The 23,253-nt window shown below is 34.7% G+C and overlaps 1 protein-coding gene and 1 long non-coding RNA gene across 2 annotated transcripts in view; one reads left to right on the top strand and one right to left on the bottom strand.

The window, feature by feature from the left end:
- Nucleotides 1-6,767, top strand: part of LOC140756853 (uncharacterized) — a 194,748-nt gene extending 187,981 nt beyond the window's left edge. The window contains exon 2 of the long non-coding RNA XR_012103913.1: nucleotides 4,449-6,767. This is a non-coding gene — a long non-coding RNA (uncharacterized LOC140756853). The remainder of the gene's footprint in view (nucleotides 1-4,448) is intronic.
- Nucleotides 6,768-12,290: 5,523 nt separating this feature from the next.
- Nucleotides 12,291-23,253, bottom strand: part of LOC140756852 (probable multidrug resistance-associated protein lethal(2)03659) — a 66,591-nt gene continuing 55,628 nt past the window's right edge. Inside the window, exons 25-33 of the mRNA XM_073092386.1 lie at nucleotides 22,710-22,824; nucleotides 21,976-22,168; nucleotides 19,911-20,097; nucleotides 18,888-19,060; nucleotides 17,573-17,689; nucleotides 16,922-17,024; nucleotides 14,986-15,080; nucleotides 14,145-14,241; nucleotides 12,291-13,386 (exon numbers count right to left, since the gene is read on the bottom strand). Coding sequence (XP_072948487.1) covers nucleotides 13,351-13,386; nucleotides 14,145-14,241; nucleotides 14,986-15,080; nucleotides 16,922-17,024; nucleotides 17,573-17,689; nucleotides 18,888-19,060; nucleotides 19,911-20,097; nucleotides 21,976-22,168; nucleotides 22,710-22,824 — 1,116 coding nt within the window. The 3' untranslated portion in view covers nucleotides 12,291-13,350. The remainder of the gene's footprint in view (nucleotides 13,387-14,144; nucleotides 14,242-14,985; nucleotides 15,081-16,921; nucleotides 17,025-17,572; nucleotides 17,690-18,887; nucleotides 19,061-19,910; nucleotides 20,098-21,975; nucleotides 22,169-22,709; nucleotides 22,825-23,253) is intronic.

The following is a 23,253-nucleotide window of genomic DNA, read 5'->3' as shown; positions in this document are numbered from 1 at the left end:
TGCAATCTGTTCTGGGTCTAAACATTATGTCTGTGTGTGTGAACAGCACCCAGACCCACACATATCTACATTATTAAAACCACCAATACCACCGTCGGAATAACAAAACATTTAATTTAAAGTCAATTTTGATTTCTAGTTTTGGTGTCGAATGAGATGTCGTTTTTTGGAGAACATATATTTTTCGCGGGATTTTTGTAATAGCATTAATTAGCCGTAGTGTCTATGGTAAGTGTATATTTATGATAAAAATTAAATTGTGAATATATTGCGTCGTATCTAGGAAACATAGTGATAATTACAAAGGGATTTGGAAACGAAATGATCTATTAGGCTAGACTTAGTTTAAGTCTATTACTAGATATATTCAAGGCATAACAATTTTACATATTTTACAAAACTTAATATACAATAATTTATATTGAAGCAGTGCTTAAGTACGAACTAAGTCTCTCGGTAGTGGGTTGCCCACGCCCAGCGTTGGGACGTGTTATACAATCAAGTCGCGATACGAAAACTTGAGGTCGCGATTCATAATCGTAAAACAATATGGAAGTCTTAAATATTCAAAAAAAATGGGATAAATATTAACATAAATTTGTCGCGTTACAATAAAACAGTCGCGTAAATAAACTGTTTTATTTGTAATATAACGCAGTCGCGTTATACGACTATTAATTAAACAGTTTCAATACGAAGTGAATACAGTCGTGACACGCGTTGTGTCAGTCGTTATACGAATAACAGTTGGAATACAAATAACAGTCGTATTACAATTCATACGGTCGCGAGAATACAATAAACAATGGTTATGAACCGGTTTTATCCGGTTCCGAATGAAATGTGAAACTGTTATTACGAAATTCGTGCGAAACAGTCGCGATACAAACTGTACACAGCGTACAGGGACTCTGTTAAAAGACGAGAATAGTCTCAAATTTAATGTGAGACTAATACAAGGAAAATGTAATTACCTGTGTCAGGTGCGGTACAAATTTGTAACAGTTTGTAAATTGTATAGTCTTCGTAAAGAGACTTTGAAGGTGGGAGATCTCCGGCCGGACTAGGGGATAGTACCATGTTTTGTTTTTTGGTCATGAGGGAGAACCTTCAAAAGGTACCCTACGCCGGATTATGTGGGATTATTATCGCACTAATACCCCGGTGACCGTCCTCAGCGCTTGGTGGAGAACGGGATCTCCGACGGAACACAACAGGAGTCCTCCGAGCGCGATAGCCCATCAGGCTCTGTCCTAAGGATTCCTAAGGATAGCATTATACTCCTCCAGTACATCTAGTGTTTACGACGGTATGCGACCACACATACCGCCGTCCTTCCCGGGGCCGCTGGCCGGGCGGTTCGAGCTCCCACTCTTGCTATTCGCGACCCCGGAAGCCCCTTTTAGTCGCCTCTTACGACAGGCAGGGGATACCGTAGCCCTATTTTAGTCCCGGGACTAGGTGATCGTATCTAGGAGACGACCGTGTTTGGGTAGTCTCAGTTCTCGGATGAGAAAACTCTGATAGCGTGATTCAGAAGCGCCATCTCTTAGAAAATCGCCAGACTTTTACAGTCATGTTGTAAATGAGATTTTGTCTCGATTTAAATGTGAATAATATCTATAAATTAATATGACTCCTACAAAAACTCGCGTGTGAACTAATGATCTTAAAATGTAGTCAAAATAATTACCAATATTTTAATATTCTTGATAAATAAATTATTATATTTAAATATCTATTGCAATATGTTTAGCTTAGATATATTCATGTAGTTATGTGAAGGTCGGGTCTAGTACCAAATATACGAAAATATGTCGAAAAAAGTCTAAAAAGGTGGTAGAAGTAGGTTGTTTCGGGGTAGGTATCACCGTCACACCTATGTCTAGCGTGAATCAGTTCTAAGTGAATGGACGGATTCACATCTTCATATGTAAGTCAGCCATCCATACTCCATATATCATGACTGACTTACATATAGTCATATGGATGACTGACTTACATATGAGGTGACCTTAGTCCTCAGGAGTGGCAACTGTGATCGGCTTCAGGTAGAACCTGCTCTATATGGAGTTGTACAGATGTCCATACGACAGTGCTACCATCAGGTGGACTGCATGCTCGTTTTCATAAAAATAAGTCAAAAGATAGTGTTGATTACCAACGAAACCATATTTAGGCATGTTCAGATTTTATTTTAAACATAATCATTATAAATATGTTAAGATTGTATTTTTTCCGTTTTGCATCTTTCTTGTTTCTTGTGCTTTTGGGGGCGTTTTGGTTCTCTTTTTCTTTTTTTTCTTGTATAAGAAGACAATTTTTGAAAACGACGCTATGAAGCAAAATTGCAAATTTCGTAAGCCAATACATAGTCTTCGAAAAATATATTTTTTCATAATTAGAAATTACGATTAAGGAACTGTTGCTTGTATATATGACAATTGGCGTACCAATGTAGCACTTTCATCTCTTTGTAGGACCTATTTAGTACGGATCCGACGCTCTACTAGTAATTTCTTAACTCTTCCATTTCCAATAACTTCACGATATAGATAATTAATAAAATTATAAATAAAATAATAACTAAACATAAGTGATATATGAAAGAAGTACTTATTAATTAAGAGAGCGATATATATACGGTTTTGATATAGATTGCATTAGTGTTTAGTAATATAACTGTAGGTTAATAGCTATACAAATCTGAAGTTAAACGCGTTCTGTTTGATAAGCCTTTAAGATAATCTTTATATTGCCGTGGGAAAAGGAGGGAGGGGGAGTGTCGTCACATTGAAATGTTCGTCTAATTATAATGCCATCTTTAAATTGCTGTAGGGAGGGGTGGGGGAGAGACGTCATATTAACTAAAATATTCGTTTAATCATAATTCCATCTTTAAATTTCTGTAGGAAGGGGAGGGAGGGGAAGTGACGTCACATTGATTGAAATATTCGTCTAATAAAACCATGTTTATATTGCTGTAGGATGGGAAGGGGGGAAGTGACGTCACATTGATTGAAATATATAATATCGTCTAATAATGTCATCTTTAAATTGCTGTAAGAAGGGAAAGGGGGGGGATGTGACGTCACATTGCTTGAAATATTCGTCTAAAGATAATGCTTGTAATGGGGTATGTTTGTCTATTAAATTTAGGGATTTCAGAACCCAGGGCATCTTTAAATTAGATCATTGAGAGTGAGGGGGGCCAATTTGAAACACAAGTGGTGGGGGCGTAAGTGTGACGTCATATCTGTTTATAATATATTTTCTTTCATTATACTGTAATGGGGCGTTGTTTTATTAATTTTAGGAGTATAAATTTCCAATTTCAATTGAAAACGAATGAATGATTTTTAGATAACTTCATTCAGTTCAATTTTATTTTAAAGTTAACAATAAATTTGTTTAATACAAGCTGAGTAGAGCCGCTGAGTAAAACAGCTTGGCATTGCTTATATGCGTCACAATACATTAAAGAGGTCATTTAAATGGTTTCCATTTTGGGAGCATTTAAAAAATATATATTTTCGATCTAAACGCTTAAGGGTCTTAATATAATCAAAACGAAATACATTGCTCATAATATAAATATTATAAATTAGTTATAAATAATACTACACTGCCTATTTAAACACCATTTAATGAAAAGTACAAATTTTACATTAAATTTAATTAACAAGTGCTTTATCTATAGCAATAATGTTAGCGTGTACGTACAGACGGACTTGTGGACGGACGTATATATATATATATATATATATATATATATACGTATATATATATATATGTATGTATATGTATGGCCCGTGCCAGACATAAACAAATATTTTAACAAAGACTTCTCACACATTTGAACACTTATTTGTTTAAATTGTTTAAACCTGTCACTCATGTCATGGTCTCCTAGCAACTGGACTTTGCGCATCTTTGAAGTTTGAACGCTTTGGATGTGCGCTCGAAATACCGACACCAAATGGCAAATTGCAAATATTTGAAGCAAATACGCAAATACCCGTGCCTCACTGTGTTCAAATATGTGTTCAAATGTTTGTGCTATGTTTGGCACGGGCCTATAGTTTGGGTCGCTTTTGGAGAATATTGACCGGTTTTTAGTGAATGAATGGTTGTGAATGCGTTCTCGTTCATAGAGATTTTGTATATCTAAGATGTGTGTTGTAAATTTTTGAAATTGTATTTTGGATGTATAGATTAGTGAATAGTTTATTACTTGGTTCGTAGTTTGACTCCTGAGGCACCATTGTCACACTTATTTATTTTATAACAGCAGTGTAGCGCTGCTGTGTTCTGGTTTGAGTGGTAAGGGAGACATACTTTGCCGAGGCGTTCCAGCTTAGTCCTCTGTGGCCGACTTCAGGTAGGAATATCTAATCCTATCTAGGGTTGATTACAGATGTCCATGGGTGGCAGGAGCTTACCATCAGGTGGACTGCATGCTAATCGTGCCTTTATTATATAAAAAAAACATGGACTACATACCTTTCGTTTCGGACTAGAACAAGCCGTCGATGCATATTACTATTAAATAACAGTAGTTAAAACTCGTCATAATACTCTTTGATGTTGGGGAGACCCCTGCCCATCAGTGGGATACACAATAGGTAGCAGCCATCAATATTAAAATATTTCATCAAATTCGTACGGTCAATATTCTTCAAATGATATACTCTAATAGAATAACGCTTAGATTTACTAAGAGAGTGCATTGGAATCGTAAAACACCGGAAGTACACTCAGCGCGTTCTCCACGATAGATCTCTAGATCTAGACTACTCTCGAGTGTCTAGATACAGCCCTAGAGCACGTAGACTCGCTCTAGGTAGTGTAGGTCTAGAGAAATGCGTCGTGGAAGAAAGCCATGGATATTGTACCGATAACTTTGAAATTGGAACGCAATATAGTACTATATTGTTTAGGTTGGTACAAATAGTACTAGAGTGTACTACTTTGTATAGTACCAGTAGTAAATTTGTTCCAAATGGATTAATGGCGAGTTTTATTAAATATTAATGCAATATTAATATTAAATAGTAAAAAAAACCAGTCATATTTCAAATGGACTATTTTGAAATCCATTTATTCATTTGAAAGTCATATAAAACCCGTTAAGAAATCATCCAATGGTAAGCATATATTTTACGTTTATTTTCGTTTAATTTGTTTCAATAAAAATGTAGACAAATTGCGGCTTTTGTATATGCCTCTCGCTCACACATACAAAACGAGATAGAGATAAAGAGAGCCGCCAATTTGAAATACATCCTTTATTGATCCAAGTTACATTCGAGTTTCGTTTCAAAGTTATCGGTCAAAGAGTGTGAGGTCAAATTTTTGAAAAAGGTTAGTGTCAATAAACTTACTTCAATTAACGTTTAGAAATCGCTAGCTTAGTTGTAACTTACTAACTACGGCCGAACGGAATATTTAACTTACTTTAAATAACTAACTAACTAAAATTAGTCACTAAAATTTTCGAATCGATGCGTTGTTGGAATCGAATATCGGGTCGATATGAAATATGTTAAATTAAAAATTGTTACGTAAATCGGTAAAGAATATAATTTAAAATAAACGAAATATGCATAAAATATTAGTCGGAATGATTGTCCATTTTTGACTTACGTTTTCTAGATTTGAGTAAAATCTAAAATATATGACAAAATATGTGATTTTAAAGACGGAATTAGGTTGAGATTTTGTGTTTTAGCCATAAAAGTATTGTTTACCATAAGGGTATGTTTTTATTTTTTGGAAGCGTTGTAATTTTATTTTTATTTATTCCTTTATAGTATTTAAAAATTTTCTATATAAAATGTGTTGTGAATTTAGAACGCTCAGAAATCAACATTATTATCATATATTTTGTAAACTTGAATGTTATTTTGTTGTCACATTTTTCGATTTTAATTTAATTATATTTCATACCGATATCGATATTCGACTAAATCGTGTAAGACCGCGGTCGAACATATCTCCATTGGAACACGCGAGAGCAATAAATGCTGCACTGCGGTCGTTGCGGACGATAAGTGGAACGTAGCTTTAGGTATCGACAAGTGGAACGTAGCTAAGAGTGGACGGCATCCGACAACATACAAAAATATATGCCCGAGGCTGTAAAAATGTTAACGTTTTTTCTATTATTATATAAACTTAGCTGAATAGTTATATTATTATATTAATTATTAGTGATAGTCGTTTTTTTGTCGCGTGAAAATTTTTAAATATACAACTTAGGTGTTTTTTTTTTCTCTATTTTTCATAGTATGTAATTGTTTGTGAAGACGGGAATGTTAACTGCATTTTTTTGGATACGTCCTTTTGTATTTCCTAAGGTAGGATGACATTTAACAATAAACTCGTAGGTTTAGTCGATATTTCAATATTACAATAGCGTGCAGTTAAAATTTCCGATCTGTGTACATAGGCGTATTTTTATTGTTTTCCTGTTACTCGTCGTAATGTTTGTACATTGTAACCTAGCATAGATGTTGCTGACTTAGATGTAATCTTGTAAAAAAGATGAGAAAAAATATAAATACTGAATGCGACCGTCGAAAAAAAATACCCCCGACGACGGAAAAAAATATTTTTTGACTATGGTCAGTGCATATTTTATATAAGGCGGTTGCTTATCTTTTTTTCTAAAACTCAAGTACACTTGTAACACAAGAAAAAAACGACTTGTGATTTGAATTTTGTAAAAAAATGATGTGATGAAAAAATGCAACCGCCAAATTAAATGGTTCTGTGTTTCGAACAAAACGTCTATGGCAGCGATGCCGGCTTTCTCTTTTAGCGATGGAGAAGGATGGAGAATATGGGTAAGTAGAAGAAGATGATGTGAAGTTGAAGACGGGCTTGTGGATACAGAAGACTGAAGAATAATAAATGATTATTGTGTTCATTTTATTAACCCCCATTATGTTAATTTATGTGAGTTTCTTGACCTGTTTACACAGTTTATTTCTACAGACATTGAACGTGTCGGGCACGGGCCGTCCAAGACAAAATTGTATTTTTATATACAGTATATTTATCAGTAATATTCGAAATAATCGTGATAGTGTTATGGTACATATAAAAAAATTCTATACACATTGTATAGAATTATACCTTTTTGTCTCTGTCATGCAATGTCTGCAGATCTAACTACACCGTGATTGCTACAGGGTTCATCATACTGATGACTATCTAGAAAGCTCTGGGTTCGATCCCGGTCCGAAACATCTAAAATAATTATGGTTTTGTGATGTGGATGTATAAATAGATATTTCACATATTCTTCATTTTAGACCTTATCAATTTTTTATCTTTAGTAGGTAGACGTTAGATTGATTGATTACTAAATAAGGACAAAGATTTTTATCGGATGTTCAGTAAAAATTGTAGTCCTTCCCAGTAAAACCTCCGTCTCCGCTAGTCCATAAAAAATAAACGTGTCATGATTTCCCTATCAGTGCGTCCCATTCGCTTGAACTACGGCGGACTAATAACAAAGTTAGCATAGATTAGTAAAGATACTTCGCCGCCTTGAAATTGATTGAAGCCGCAAACGGCTTATTAGAAAGTTCTTTTTTTAGATTCTTGGTTTTTAGAGAAAATTTACGAATAAATAACTAATACTGTGCAATTTATATAATAAATAAATATTTATTACAAATATTTTAGGGACATTTTAGCACGGAGACGTGGCAAAACTTTTTTACGCAACTATTTTAATTTTCAAAACTGGGTACATTTTCTTGTTAGGAATGAGTAATCTTTACTTATCTATGGCTACTAGATGGCGCTAACCCCTAACAGTAATATTTTAAGATTGGTTTTAATTGATTGACCGTGTTAAAAACTAATAGGGAAATTTTGTATTTCATTTATTGATTAATTATTATTTTGGCTAAGTCATTCATAATAAATATTTAATACAGTTGCAATAATCTATATAACATTTTAAGTACATATATGAGCCATAATATATGTTACAGGTGTGGCAACATCTTGCAACTCATTAAGAGATGGCGCCATGTTTCTGAATCACGCTATCGAAATTTTCTCAACATCTTGCATATATACAAGCTCCAATCTGAGATTGTCTGAGCACGGCCGCTGTCCGAACATGATCATCTATCCCACAGGAAAATCTACCGCTATACACAAAGTTTTCTTGTAAAAATAAAACACCAGAAACAAATTTAAATATTTTATTTACTGCGCAATTATATCACATTAAGTACTATCACTGTCAAAAGACTGGTTCTTGAAATAACACTTGAATAGGTAACATAAATTATATTTATAAGTACTTGAAAAATAAGTTACATTAAAAATCACAAGTATATCTTTGTAAATACAATTATTAATTAGTTGATAATAGTAATAAAATGCGTTTATACAATGACGAAGATACAAATTGAAAAATATACAAAATGATGGTAACATTAAAATATTATATTTTTCTATTTCGGGAGTAATTACAAGATTATAAAAAAATGTAACAATTCTGTTCAAAATTTCAAAAATGCAAATAAATTTTAGCGAATTATGTTTCGAAACTTCTTGAAACGCACAATCTTATGTAAAACAATTTAATGGCAACATTTGTAAAGGCAATATATAAAGTATTCGAAATTTTCAGAAACTTCATAAAAGGAGTAGTTTCACTACTTTAATACTGGCAACATATTTTAAAATAACATTTCATGTTAATTTTTTAAGCAACGTCATTATAAAGGAAATTTAATTAACATCTATGGGTTTTCGTAAGTACTTATAAATTTTGCTGTTTTACAGATTGTAATGATGGATAATTTTACTAAAGTAAGGCTAATAATTATAATCCTAACACAAATTACATAGCTTGTTAAACCATCTGTGGTTCACCTGATGGGAAAATGCCATCGACATATCTGTAATCAGCCCCAGGTAGGATATGAGTTCTATCTGAGGTTGACCACAGATTGTTACATCCTGAGGACTACCACACCCTTCAAACCAGAACACAGCAGCGCTTAACACAGCTGTTATTAGGCAGATATTGCTGTGGCGGTGGTGCAACTGGAGCCTCACCACAAGAGGTTCCTATAAAACTTTTTATCAATTCTTGATCTACAGAGTAAAACAAGCTACGTATTATATGCGTCTTATACTAAAACATACATAAGCAAATTTAAATCTACGCATAAATTGTAAACTAAATTATTAGTGGAGATAAAATACTGATTTCAATTCGTACAGATTAAATTAAGTAACTTAAAAACACAAATTATAAAATTCACTTGAATTAAATGACACCAAAAAATCTTTTTTTAATAGGGTATACATATTAATTACAATTTTACTAAAATATATTTATCAGGCTCGTTAATTAAATAAACCTAAATATTATAATCATTACATATTCGTGCATTTATTAATTAATAAAATTCTAGACAGGACATTATAAATTCACATTTTTCCGTCGCAATATGGTATTTGTGCAATATGATAATCATATCCATATTGCCCGTTTTGATGTTAGCTGTTTATGGCAATATTGTTGGCGAACATCATGTTCCTATTGCAGGAGTACAAAGGACAATATACACAAAATATGGTACAAAATATAAAACGGAATGTTACAAACCAGAAGATTTATCGAAAACAATTGAAAACATTTCAAAATATTAGGAACTGTTGTCATAACCATGTTACAATGTATGTTCATTTTTTATCTCAACTAATTAAAATCACTATAACTTTTGGAAATCTACGAAAATTATCAGTTAAAATCATAGATTAGTAAAGATTACTCACTCCTAACAAGAAAATGTACCCAGTTTTGAGAATTGAAATAGTTGCGTAAAAAAGTTTTGCCACGTCTCCGTGCGAAAATGTCCCTAAATTTATTTATTATATAAATTGCACAGTATTAGTTATTTATTCGTAAATTTTCTCTAAAAATCAAGAATTCAAAAAAAGAGCTTACTAAAATAAGCCGTTTTTGGCTTCATTCAATTTCAAGGCGGCGAAGTATCTTTACTAATCTATGGTTAAAATGGGCAAAATAATTATATTACTACTACTGTAGCACCATATTAAAGTTATGGTTTGACTCAATGGAAACTTAATAGCTCTCAATCTAACAACACAATTCAGCACCAAAAATGAAAACTTTTACAAAAGAATACGTGTTGAAACTTAAATAAACGTGTAAATATTAAAATTCTCCTCAGATGAATGGAAATTGTAATGATAAAGAAATAATAATGGAAATAAAATGTACATTTAACGTAAAATCTGAGACTCACATATTCGAACTTTACAAAATTTCAATTCACGCTATTTGCATTTTAGTAACGTATTAATAGTTGAGTAGACAAAACTAATTGTGGGTAGTTGGAATTAGCACCAAACGCGGTCTTAGGGGGCGTTCAAGTATTACGTAGCAATTTGGGGGGGGGGGGGGGGTCTTGTAAAACGTTACGATGCGTTACAGGAGCGGGAGGGGGTCTTTCTTAATACACGATTCGTATAGAAAAACGTTACGGTGCGTTACAAGGGGGGGAGGGGGGGGGGTCAGAAATCTTCAAAAATTGCGTTACGTTATACTTGAACAGCCCCTTACGTCGTTATTAATAATATAATCAATCTATCGATTTGCTGCCTACCATACATTTGAAAGGTAAAAATTGTCACTTTTAATTTTTATAATGCAGCAAGCTTAACATTGGATATATTAATAACCGGACTATGATATCAGTAAAATATGACTATTACATGTCATAAAAATCATAAATATCAGTGATCAAAAATTATTGCCTGTCTTCCAAATTGATCCCAAAAATGTAACAAACAAAAAATTTATTTCAACATAGCCAACATTTTTTCGGAATTTTTTGTCTTAAAGTTGATTGGTAGAGTCCGCGCCAAACTACTAGTCCGCTCTAAATATAGAAACCAGTTGAGAGACGAAGACAGAGCGCAGTTAGTATGCCCTTACGTTGCTACGGAGTATATGCTTGTAGTTGTGTTGGACCGCATTGGCTCTCTGACTACACCTGCGCACATTAACTTCAGAGCGGACTAGAAGTTTGGCGCGGACTAAAACTGTCGTAAACAATATCTGTAAGCACATTTTCTATACATAAATGCATTTAAGTACCATTGGTTACATATAAAGTGCGTCTAACCCGTCAAGATATATTTTAAGTACTTTCTTCTATATTATATTTTCTTCTACAAGAATAAAATATAATAAAAATGTACATGACATGTACGTAACTATTTATAATTACAAGTCATAATCATTGGAAGATTTCATCAAATTGACTTATAGTTTATAAGTAGGAAAACCGAAAAATAATCATTTTTTTTTGTTGGCGAAAAACAGTTATTTATTTTGAAAAATCTTAAATGATACCATCATTTTCTAAATGCCAAAAAGTGTTAGAAAATGATTTAAATTTTAGAAAATTATTTTGTTGATTTACATTTAGTTTTTTTTTTTTAATAAAAGACGCTTTCTATACTCACAGCCCCACACTAGGGTCCCCTGTGTCGTGGGTGCCATGGAAACACACATAGATGAACACACAAACAGCCAGACCCAGAACAGATATCTAAATTCATCATTCAGATATCGGTCTGGCCGGGGATGGAACCCGGTACCCTTTGCGCGTCAGATTGGTATGACCGCTTCGCCACGCGCGACAATAAACAACAGTTTTTCACCAGCAAAAAAAAATGTTTACTTTTTGATTTTTCTTTTTAACTTAATTTTTAAGCTCTGTAAGCCCTCCATACTCGCATTTCCATCAATAATGTCATTATTTATTACTATAAGCCTAAACCCATCATTTTTTAATTATATTCGATCTTAATGCAGATTTTTAGTAATTTGTACATATAATTTTTCACTGTTTTATTAAGTGACTCACTCAATTCATTGTTAAGACAACTTGACCTTCTTTATTAAGTTTTTTTTTTAAGTAAACTAAATAAATACTTAGGTATTCATTGTTTTTACAAATATTGTTAGCAAATATTGCAAAAAATGGCGAATAAATTGCATTTTTTAACAACATTTTGCAGTAATATTATTAATTGAACTTATTTATTCATTGACCAAATGAAGAACATATTTCCAAAATCACATAATAATGAAGACCTACATGTAAAATTGAATTTATGTTTAATTTTCTAGACAATTATTCTGGATTGCTATCAAAATATAATATTGAGACATACTATACATATAAATAGAATTATACAAAAGATGTAAATGTAAAAATTCGTTCAAAACAATATTAAAACGAAAATGGACAACCCCTTGAAACTTCTTTATATAGTGACAATTAGGTATATTAATGAAAACTCAGCCTTTAAATGTGTTAATTCGCCATTTTCATTTTTAAATTATGTAATAATTGACACCAATATGTAAACGAAGCCGTAGGTAAAAGTTAGTATTTTTTGTTCTATAGGAGTGGCAGGCGAGCATGCAGTCCACCTGATGGTAGGCTTCTGCCACCCATGGACATCTATAATCAACCCCAGATAGGATTAGATGCCTACCTGCGGTCGGCCACAGATGCGCCTAATCCTGAGGACTAAACTCGAACGCTTCCTTATATCTCCCTTTCAAACCAGAACACAGCAGCTCTTAACACTGCTGTTATAGGCAGAAATAGGCGAGGTGGTGGTGCCACATTCTAGTTGAATATAAAACCATAATTGACTAAAATAAAATGTGTAGGTACAATTCTTCCGCTATATGCTTAATCTTCTTTAGTTTGAACGAACCTTTATTTTTTTATTGTAAGGCATGAAGTTATTGTCTTACAATAATAGAAATTGACATCATTTTAAAGAAATTCGAAATTACAGAAGAAGTCTGTCTCTTTCCTTCTAAGTATATCCATCTCTGTTTAACTCAACGTCTTCTTACATCTTCTTTGTCCTTCTATTTCCTTCTTGGTCGATATATAAGGCAGTTTAAGTTTTAATAATTTTACGACATAATTTTATTAAAAAGATTTTTTCAAAAAAAATATTATTAGAAAGATATTGCTTCAATTTTTATATTTTATTTTTGAGTTAAGTTCGAAATTTGAAAAAACTACATTTTAGTCCAATTTGGAGGGTAATGTATGTATGTAAGTATGTATACCAGCGATTTTCAAAAACTACTCATACGATTTGAATGACGTTTAGGTTATTTATAGAAATATTTTCAATAAAATTACGTCTTCATTACAAGTAAATTCCTGTAAAGTATAAGTATGTAAAGTACATATAGTAAATATTATATTATTATTGGCAGCCTTTTGTGGTTTCACTAATTGCAGTTTAGGAATTCTTCTTTTCTAGCATTTTCTTGTAACTCTGTAAACATAATGTATAAATACATATTATTATATCTATAAAATTAATACAAACTGACCAACAACCAACAGCATACATTTGTGATTATTAAATTTAAATATCCCTTAATATAAATATGGGGGGTTTCCACCCCCATGTAAATTACAGTACAAAAATGTATTGCAAAATTACATATCATTAGAATTTTAATTTTGAATTAAAATTCTAATGATATGTAATCTTTACATCCCAAACAGATTAGAAAACAACTCTACTTTGTTAAATCCCAAATGAGAGTCATTTAAACCCATTGAATGAATCTAAAACCCTCTTCAATATCGTTAAATCATTTTAAAATTTCAAAAACAAATGGAATAATGTTGAAGCCAAATCAACGTTAATAAAACCAATTTAATATCGTTAACCTGATTCAACGTTACGACAATCCAAGCAATATAGTTAAACCCGATTGAACTTTGATTAAATACACTTCAATGTTCTTCAATCCCATTTTAACGTTTCAAAAACGCAAGCAAAATCATTAAATCCGATTCAATATTAATTAAACCAACTTTAATATCAGTAAATCCCAATACAACATTTCGAGAACCCATTTCGAATCCTTAAAACTCGATACAACATCATTAAAACCCGATTCAACTTCATTACAACCCTATTCAAAATCATTTCAAATAAACTATAAATTTATATTAGATACAAAAATTTAACATTACACACATTTTAAACCTAAAAATAAAATGTAATGCAAATAAACTCACCGCTTCAGCCATTTCGTATAACATAGCCGCAGTTTCCTGTCCGGTCTGTTCCACTAGATTCTTGAATATACCACCTTCGTGGTCGCTCATTTCTGACCTGAAATATTATATTATTTACTTTTATTTAATAAGATTTTGTACACAAAATTCATATCAATACATAGGTGATAGAAATTAAGTACAAACAATTTATATATAAAAACCTGTTTCTATATTTTTATAATTTAGGAGTAGCAGACGAGCATGTAGTCCACGTGATGGTAAGTGGCTACTGCCGTATGGACATCTGTAATCAACCCCTGATAAGATTAGATTCCTGCCTGAGATCGGCCACATACGCCGCTACCCCTGAGGACTAAGCTGGAACCCCTCGGAAAAGTATGTCTCCTTTACAACCCTTCCACACCCTTCAAACCAGAACACAGCAGCGCTTAACACTGCTGTTATAACAGAAATAGGTGTGGCGGTGGTACCGCCGGAGTCGAACCACAGAGGGTTCTACCACCTTTTAATTATTAAAAGCATAAATCTCCTCTCATTGAAGGTTGCGCCTATAGTTTCCTCACGATGTTTTCCTTCACCGTTAAAGCAAGTGACAACTAATTTTAGATTATTATAGTATAACTAGCTGACCCGGCAAACGTTGTGTTGCCATATAAATAAAAAAAAAATTAGGGTTGTACTACCCCTAACATTTAGGGGGATGAAAAATAGATGTTGGCCGATTCTCATAGATACCGGATAAGCACAAAAAATTTCATCAAAATCGGTCAAGCCGTTTCGGAGGAGTATGGCAACGAAAACTGTGACACGAGAATTTTATATATTAAATATAACATACCTATTAGAATATGTTCGCACCCTATCCCGGGATACAATCAGAGTTTCGTTATCATCCCTTCCCTCGGGACTCTCCTCTGGAATGGCCAACGGCGCCTGGAATACAAAAAAGACATTTTAGCACTTTAGATTAATTTCACGCATTTTTCAAAAATTCCCAATTTATACTAAAGAGTAGGGATGGCCATTCGTTCCGAAAAAGATCGATTCTTGAATTGATTCGAATCAAAGTGCAATAATTGACAAAAAAAATCGAAGCCCAAAGAATCAATTCTCAAAAAAATTACTCCAAAAAAGGGCTAGCGGGATAGCTAAAAAAACATAAAAGGTCAGGACCAAAAAACCCTGAAATACGACCGATTTTAGAATTTCGAGAATATAAGAATACTCCTATTACTCAATAAATCGATTTCAGATCGTCATCTCTACTAAATAGTCAAAATCATTATTACAAATAACGTGGTTAAGTAAAAAAAAAATGCGATATCATCATCAATACATAATGTGTATTATTTATAAATATATTATTTATAAATTTATTATTATCTTCACACAATCTTCTATAAAGTTACCCTTTTAAAAAAATATTTCCCTTCGCGGTACATCAGTCTCCTGCCAATACATGTTATCTGCCAATTATCTTCACATAATCTTATATAAAATTTCCTGGCCGCTTAATAGTATTTCCCTGGGTGGCACATCAGATTCCTGTCAATATTCGGTCTTATTCATAAAAAGTTATAGCACACTTATAACGTTGCTATAGTACGATTGTCAAAAAGTGTTATTCATAAACGTATTTTAGTCACTAAACCGTTCTATAAGCCTTCTATAACTTATAGAGGCCAGAACCCTACTATAACAGTGCTATAAGACAAAGATGGCGGACTCTCATCAGCTGATTAGTGATTACTAACCTAATTTGACAATACGTTTTGAATAAATTTTAAATGGCAATGTCCGTTTTGTATATAAACTTGAAATAATTTATTTAAATATCCGATAAATAACATTATTATATCACTATTTCAAATTACAATGCAAATTTTACAAAGGTTAGATATTATTAATAATCTAGAAAACCGTCCACTTCGAAGAACATTGCACCAAAGAGTGATCCGTTTTCTTTAAACGACGAAGACTTTCGGAAGCGTTATCGCTTTAATAAATCGACAGTAAATTTTATAATTGATCTCGTACGTAATGATCGTAAATTAGATCGCAGAGATCCTGGTACACCTTCTGAAATACAATGTTTACTGCCATAAGATATTGCGAATGTTTACAAAACGAAACTTAACAAAACATTTATATCCAACCAATTTTCACTCCTTTATCTTTCAACAACTTTTGCTTAATATCCTATTTTAACAAATATTTTTAAATTCGCGGTATTTACAAATACAATGACACTGACATGTTATTTAGTTTTATTGACAACGCATTAACAAGAATGTCAAGACAGAATATTTTTTTAGTACGAAATAATGTCATTTAATAATGTTTATCTATGGATATTTGTCAATTTGTTCGCCGAACTTCACTATAATGGCAACATTTTCATTTATAGTTGACTTTAGCGACACATTAGTTATAGAAGGTTTATGGAACGTTTATGAATAAGCAATTTTATGGAACGTTTTATAAGCTTATCGAACACTTTAACTAATGAGTGCTTAAAACCTTCTATAAGCATTTTTTATGAATAAGACCGATTATCTTTAAGACTAATATAAAGTTACCCTATAACACATCATTCCCCTGTGCCAGTACATAAGACCCCTGCTAGAATATAAGTCTCATACAATATTATAGTCCGCGTAAAACTGCTAGTCCACTCTGAATATAGAAATGAATCGCGTCGCCATAGCAAATTGTATGACTACACCTGCTCGTAACAACTTCAGAGCGGACTAGCAGTTTGGCGTCGATTATACCTGGCTCTTGGAGAGTATCATTCTCCTGGGCGGCACGTCAGTCTTCTGCTGTGTGCTTTGCGTCAACAGTTCGTACGGGTGGCCGGATTCCACCACGCGACCCCTTAAAACAACGAATAATATAAAATTAACATTAAAAACGAATAATAATTAACATTGAAAATGAAGAATAATTAACATTAAAAATAAAAAATAATTAACATTAAAAATGAAGAATAGTGAATTTCTGCAACTCGCAAGAGATGGCGTTACATGTATTATTGTAGTATTGAAGTTTTCTCAATTTGTTTAATTTAATAAGCTCTCAACGCTCAAATATAGAGAAAAATGGTTATCGTTTTACCACGCGAGTCGTACAGTCAAAGGAAATTTTGGACCCTTATGGTAAGACTTCGTAGGCATCACCTGTTTCTATTATATCAGCAGTGTTAAGCGCTGCTGTGTTCTGGTTTGAAGTGTGGTAAGGAAGACATACTTATCCGAGGCATTCCAGCTTAGTCTTCAGGGGTAGCGGCGCTGTGGCCGACCTCAGGTAGGAATATCTAATCCTATCTGGGGTTGATTACAGATGTCCATGGGCGGCAGTAGCCACTTACCATCAGGTGGACTGTATGCTCGTCTGCTACTCCCGTATTATATAAAAAAACTCACTTGTCCATAACAATGACGCGATCGTAATCCATGACGGTGTTGAGCCTGTGCGCGATAGTCAACACTGTTGAGTCCGCGAACTTTGTTCGGATTGTCTCTTGAATGTGCTTGTCTGTCCTGGAACAGAAATGTATTTCAAGTTATTTTTGATGTTATGTTGTGTATTTAAAGTTATTGTTTATTTGGTGTGTTTGGGATATAACGAATGTTGCTATTGTTGAATTTTATTTTTTAGGTATATGATTACGAGATATGAAGGTTTATCATTTTTGTTTTGTTAGTTGTATTTTTTTAAAAAGAGAAGTTTTGAGAAAGAGTGAGGGAGGAAGAGGAGGAAGAGATATGGAAGAAAGAGACAGAGAGAGGGAGAGAGCGATAGGGAAATATAAACTACGCAAGGTAAAAAAATCCGTACCGGGTGTGAGTAAGTTAACAAATCGAAAATGCATTTTTTTTCATGGCAGTTCTTTCTGAGGCATATTTCATTATGTAGCAGTACTATTTCTAAACAATATAATATGTATACATTCATATATGTATATGTAAGTTGACTTATCAATATACTTATTAATATTCACGCCTGGTACCTATGTATTTCTCGTATGTATATTTTTAGGTTAATAGAATTCAGGTTGTGTCAAATATTAAACTAATAATTATAGTTTAAAAACTAAAAACCACACTAAAATCGCGCAAGGATTAATCCTTAATACTGATTTCTGACGATCATGATGAGGAGAACGGGATTATTGTTCAAAATTTTAAATGAATCGGACCGTTCAAAATGGGTAAAAATCGAGTTCAAAGATTCCGTTACATACATACATAGATAGATACAACCCAAGCTAATGAAAGCTTGGTAAAAATTGGTGCAATCTCTCGGACAATAAAAAGATGAGTCGATGCCACTCACTCAGTATCAACGTTAGCGGTGGCCTCGTCCAGCACCAGCACCGCCCGAGCGACAGACCCACCAAAGATTAACCCTCTATCCCCCACCTTGGTTGATAACCCCGCTGCAAAGTCTGTTAACGCTTCTTGGAGTTGCAGACTTTAGGAGTAAGACTAAGAAAGAGACAACAGTATATGTCTCTTTCACTCACTCAGTATCAACTCACCTACCTTAGTCGACAGACACACTTTAGGGGAAAGACTTAGAAAGAGATAGAGTATGTGTCTATTTCACTCACTCAGTATCAACTCACCCACCTTGGTTGACAGACCCGCCGCGAAGTCCGTTACCGCTTCTTGGATCCAGATTCCAGACTTTTTACAAACTTAGAAAGAGACAAGAGTATATATCTATTTCACTCACTCGGTATCAACGTTAGCGGTGGCCTCGTCCAGCACCAGCACCGCGCGGCGCGCGAGCACCGCGCGAGCGAGACACAGCAGCTGTCTCTGTCCCGCGGAGAGATTACCCCCTCCATCCCCCACCTTGGTTGACAGACCCGCCGCGAAGCCTGTTAGCGCTTCTTGGAGCTCCACCTGGGAAAATGAAAATAAAAATATTTTTCATATCAATACAGAAGAGATAGAAACCCTGGGCCAGAAATGTGCATACGAAAGACAAAATTAAAAAAACTAAATGATAATAACAAATATATACTCTTGTGTCGTGTTATATAATCTTCTGACGTTTGTTTTATTATCACGTACCGTTAAGTGTAATAGGATGTTTACCTAAATGAATGTTTTCTTTCTTTCTTTCTCTTTTACTTATACTAAAATAAGAATTACGAATCAAACGAGACCGAACTCGAGTACTTTGCGTCAATTAATTACAGAGATCCTACAGAGATACTTTCTAGCTCCAACATCAGACCCTAAGTATCCGTCCCTAAGTATCGAGTCCGCGAGGTCTAAGCTGAGCTTTGCATTAGTGTGACTGAACACAAAAGTAGAGTCACGTAAAAAAACTTTCAAAAATAAATTTTATCACTTTTAGTTAGGTACCTACATAAGTTGAAGAGGTATTCCTGTTTAAAAAAATATAGTAAAAGTATGTTTTTACAATATGCAATGAAATTAACGAAATAAGCTTTGTATATTTAAACCCACCATTTTGTAACAATTTTATAATAATAGCTTATCGCGAATTTTTCGCAAAAGTCTAGATATAATGAGAGCTATTATATCTAGACTTTTGCGAAATAATGAGATATAATGAGAGCCATTTTTTTTATTCGTCCTGCGGAACCTTAAAAAAACAAACAAACCATACTTACCCAATTTTTTTTATTTATTCCTACGGAACCCTAAAAAAACCAAACGTACCACCCTTACCCATTTTTTTTATTTATATATTTTTTTACTTTTCATTAAAACAAAAACTAACCTCCTGCAACGCAGCGTGTATACTCGCGTCGGGGTGCTGTCCCGCGGGGTCGAGGTTGTCGCGTAACGTTGCGGCGAACAACGCAGGCCGCTGCGGCAACGCGCACAGCCGCGAGCGCCACGCGCGGAGCCCTGCGGTCTCTGCGCGCACGCCGTCCACTGTCAGCGTGCCGGAGATTTTGCTCAACCTGGGGATGAATGCGGGACTGTTAGATGGATGGACGAACTGACTATAACATACATGTCGGAGCAAATACGGCAGTTCTCCTATTATAAAATGAAATGAATAAACACCTGATGTAAAACACCTGCATCTTAAAATATGAAAACAAGTGCACGTGCGTCGGTCCCTATAAAAAGCGCCGCACAAGCCACATCAGGGCATCATTCCAGCCCATAGTCTTCTTGTCCCGGCTGAGCCTAAAGCTCGCCTCCCAAAACCCGGTGAAGCTGTACAGGTCGCTAGGACCAACAGTAAACTACACAAATCGAAAAAAAAAAAACACATCAGGGCATTACTGCTCGAGCCTTGGCACAGTGCGGACCTCTTTAGGACATCGTTAGGCTGACCAAAGAATATACGAAGCTCAACAATTCTCGTGTGGTTTTCTTTCAAAGGTTTGAACGTGAGTCATCAGCAAAATAACAACAATTGTGACGTCAGCGGTGCTGACGTCACGCCTTTTAAAAATACTACGGGTGGTGTTACTCCGTTATACATGACAATTTTAGAAATAAAGTTTTAAAATATGTAAATGTTCTTTTCATTGTTCTTATTGTCGAAAAATAGTACATTACGATGCGCGTGGCCTAAGTAGCCTATTATTGCACGGCGTGAAGTTAGCACCCGACCGCAGCGAGGGTGCTAAACGAAAAAATATGTTTTTTATTTCATTTGTTCTCGATATTTTTTCTCGAAAAAAAAAACATTATTGTTAAGGCGGAATATTGGACCCCGCACCAGAGGGAGTTGTGTGGTAACGGTGGCCAATCAGTGGCGAACAATGGGGTAGCCGCTGTTCACGGTCCTGCCATATTAAAGTTCAAAAAGCTATCATTTTTGTCCTCTTCGATAATAAACTAATAATACCTCACAAAAGGAAATTGTCTGCACTTTTTCAAGAAACCGACCCTTACAATCATAACATTCGGACCGATTATTATTATGTTGAATAATTAAAGGAAATATGTTATAAAAAATCTGTGTGTTACTTATCTTTTGTAAATACGTTGAAATATATTTATAACATATTTTGAAAAATATGTTTCTTCTAAATTCAATCAAACGTCGCACTAAAACAAAGTATCACGTGACATTTGAAACTATGACATCACACATAATATAAAATGGGCTAATTGTTCCATCTTTGTCAACTGTAGGCGGGTAGATGCAAATATCCACCAGAGTTGTCTCGCCAATGTCGCTTCGTGCGACCAGTCGTCGTCTTGCGCTCGGCGGGAGCCTACAGACGTTCTGTACGTGCCATCTGTTTTTTTTTTTTTAATTTATTAGAGAAAACAAACAGTAACAAAATTACAAAAATATTATTACATCTAACATTTTATTTAACCTTGCTACCAGCACCGTTTTCCTCGATTTACTGGTTCATATTAGTGGTTCTTCCAAAAATAAGTTACTTTATTTTTATGTTTTTTTAATTATTTTTCCACGTGCTACCGCGTGTTCATTGTGAAGTGCAGAGACTACTCCTCGGGAAGATCAGGCCGTGCTTGCTTCCTCGAACCCCGTGACAGCGCCGTCCCCCCTGACACGATTCGAGTCCGCAGATAGACTTGGAAGGCAAGGTTGGTGGTTTTTCTACTCATCTGCTGGGACTGGGAGGATTGGGTCATACATCCTACACTATACAGTCCACTTATATCCTCCCGTGGGATTGAAATTTTAACAATAGGTAAAAAAAAAACAAATTGTGTATACCACCAAAACCAATTCAATTTGACCTCTCAATCTATATCTCGCTTCAACCACAAACTTTTTAACACCTTAACTTCACCGCTCTCTCTTATATCCCCACCTTCCTTAACAACCCCCCCCCCCCCCTTACCTGAACAAGGCGGCGATCAGCGAGCTCTTCCCCGCGCCGGTCCTCCCCACCACCGCCACCTTCTCCCCCGGCCGGACGGTGAAGCTAACATTCCTTATCGCGTACGCAGGTTCCTCGAGCTTCACACCGTCTCCCCCCTCCTTTTTGGGGGGTTTCTCGTATTCTAACGACACGTCCTTGAAGATTATTTCGCCTGAAGACAATATAATTTTTCTCAGTAACATAGTTCTAAGTGTGAAAGGACCCCTAGGGGTATAAAAATAAATCACTTTCAGGTCAACAAACATCATAAACTCTATGAGAGAATTAATCGACTCTAAAAAAGTCACACTCGATCCCTGAGGGATTAAAACAAAACACTTAAAATCATTATTGCAGAATATTGATTTAGTCCGCGTAAAACTGCTAGTCCGCTCTGAATATAGAAATGAATCGCGTCGCCATAGCAAATTGTATGACTACACCTGCTCGCAACAACTTCAGAGCGGACTAGCAGTTTGACACGGACTATACCATCACTAATTATTTTACCTCTGGGGGTAAAAAAAAAACATCAAAAAATTATCTGCAATATTCAAAGGGTCCACAATAAAACAATTTAACCGGACATCTACCAATTGCAAATTAACCTTTATAAATATCACAAACGCTACTTATGTTTAATATCGACCCATGAGGGGGCAAACTTTGAAAATTGCTATAAACCAATCATGGTTAGAAAAGATTAAACATACCTTTACTAGGCCACTTGTCGAAGTCCAAGTCAGGATGTTCAGCTTTCAAGGCCTTGCGGTCTACTTCTACCGGCTGTTCTGGTGGCAAGTTAGTATACTCCAAGATCCTTTCAACCTAGAATCGGAGTAGAAATAAATAGGGTGATTTCAGATTTTTACGAAGGTTAGTAGGTGCTAGAACCCTCTGTGGTTCGACTCCGGCAGCACCGCCACACCTATTTCTGTTATAGCAGCAATGTAGCGCTGCTGTGTTCTGGTTTGAAGTGTGTGGGAAGGGAAACATACCTATCAGAGGCGTTCCAACTTAGTCCTCAGGGGTAGCAACGCATCTGTGGGCAACCTAAGGTAGTGTCCTAATCTCATCTGGGGTTGATTCCAGATGTCCATGGGCGGCAGTAAATTACCATCAGGTGGACATACATTTGCTACATCAAAATTATAAAAAAGATACCAAAATCGTTTGACATTTTGCGAAAGGGATTTGTACAAGATATTTAGAAAACTTCAATAGCGTGATTCAGAATACTCGTGACGCCATCTCTTG

Source organism: Epargyreus clarus, unplaced genomic scaffold (assembly GCF_041222505.1).
Source record: "Epargyreus clarus isolate Ecla_fem2 unplaced genomic scaffold, WU_Ecla_fem_2.2 ptg000036l, whole genome shotgun sequence".
Classification (NCBI taxonomy): Eukaryota; Metazoa; Arthropoda; class Insecta; order Lepidoptera; family Hesperiidae; genus Epargyreus; species Epargyreus clarus.
This window is presented reverse-complemented; position numbering and strand designations above follow the sequence as displayed.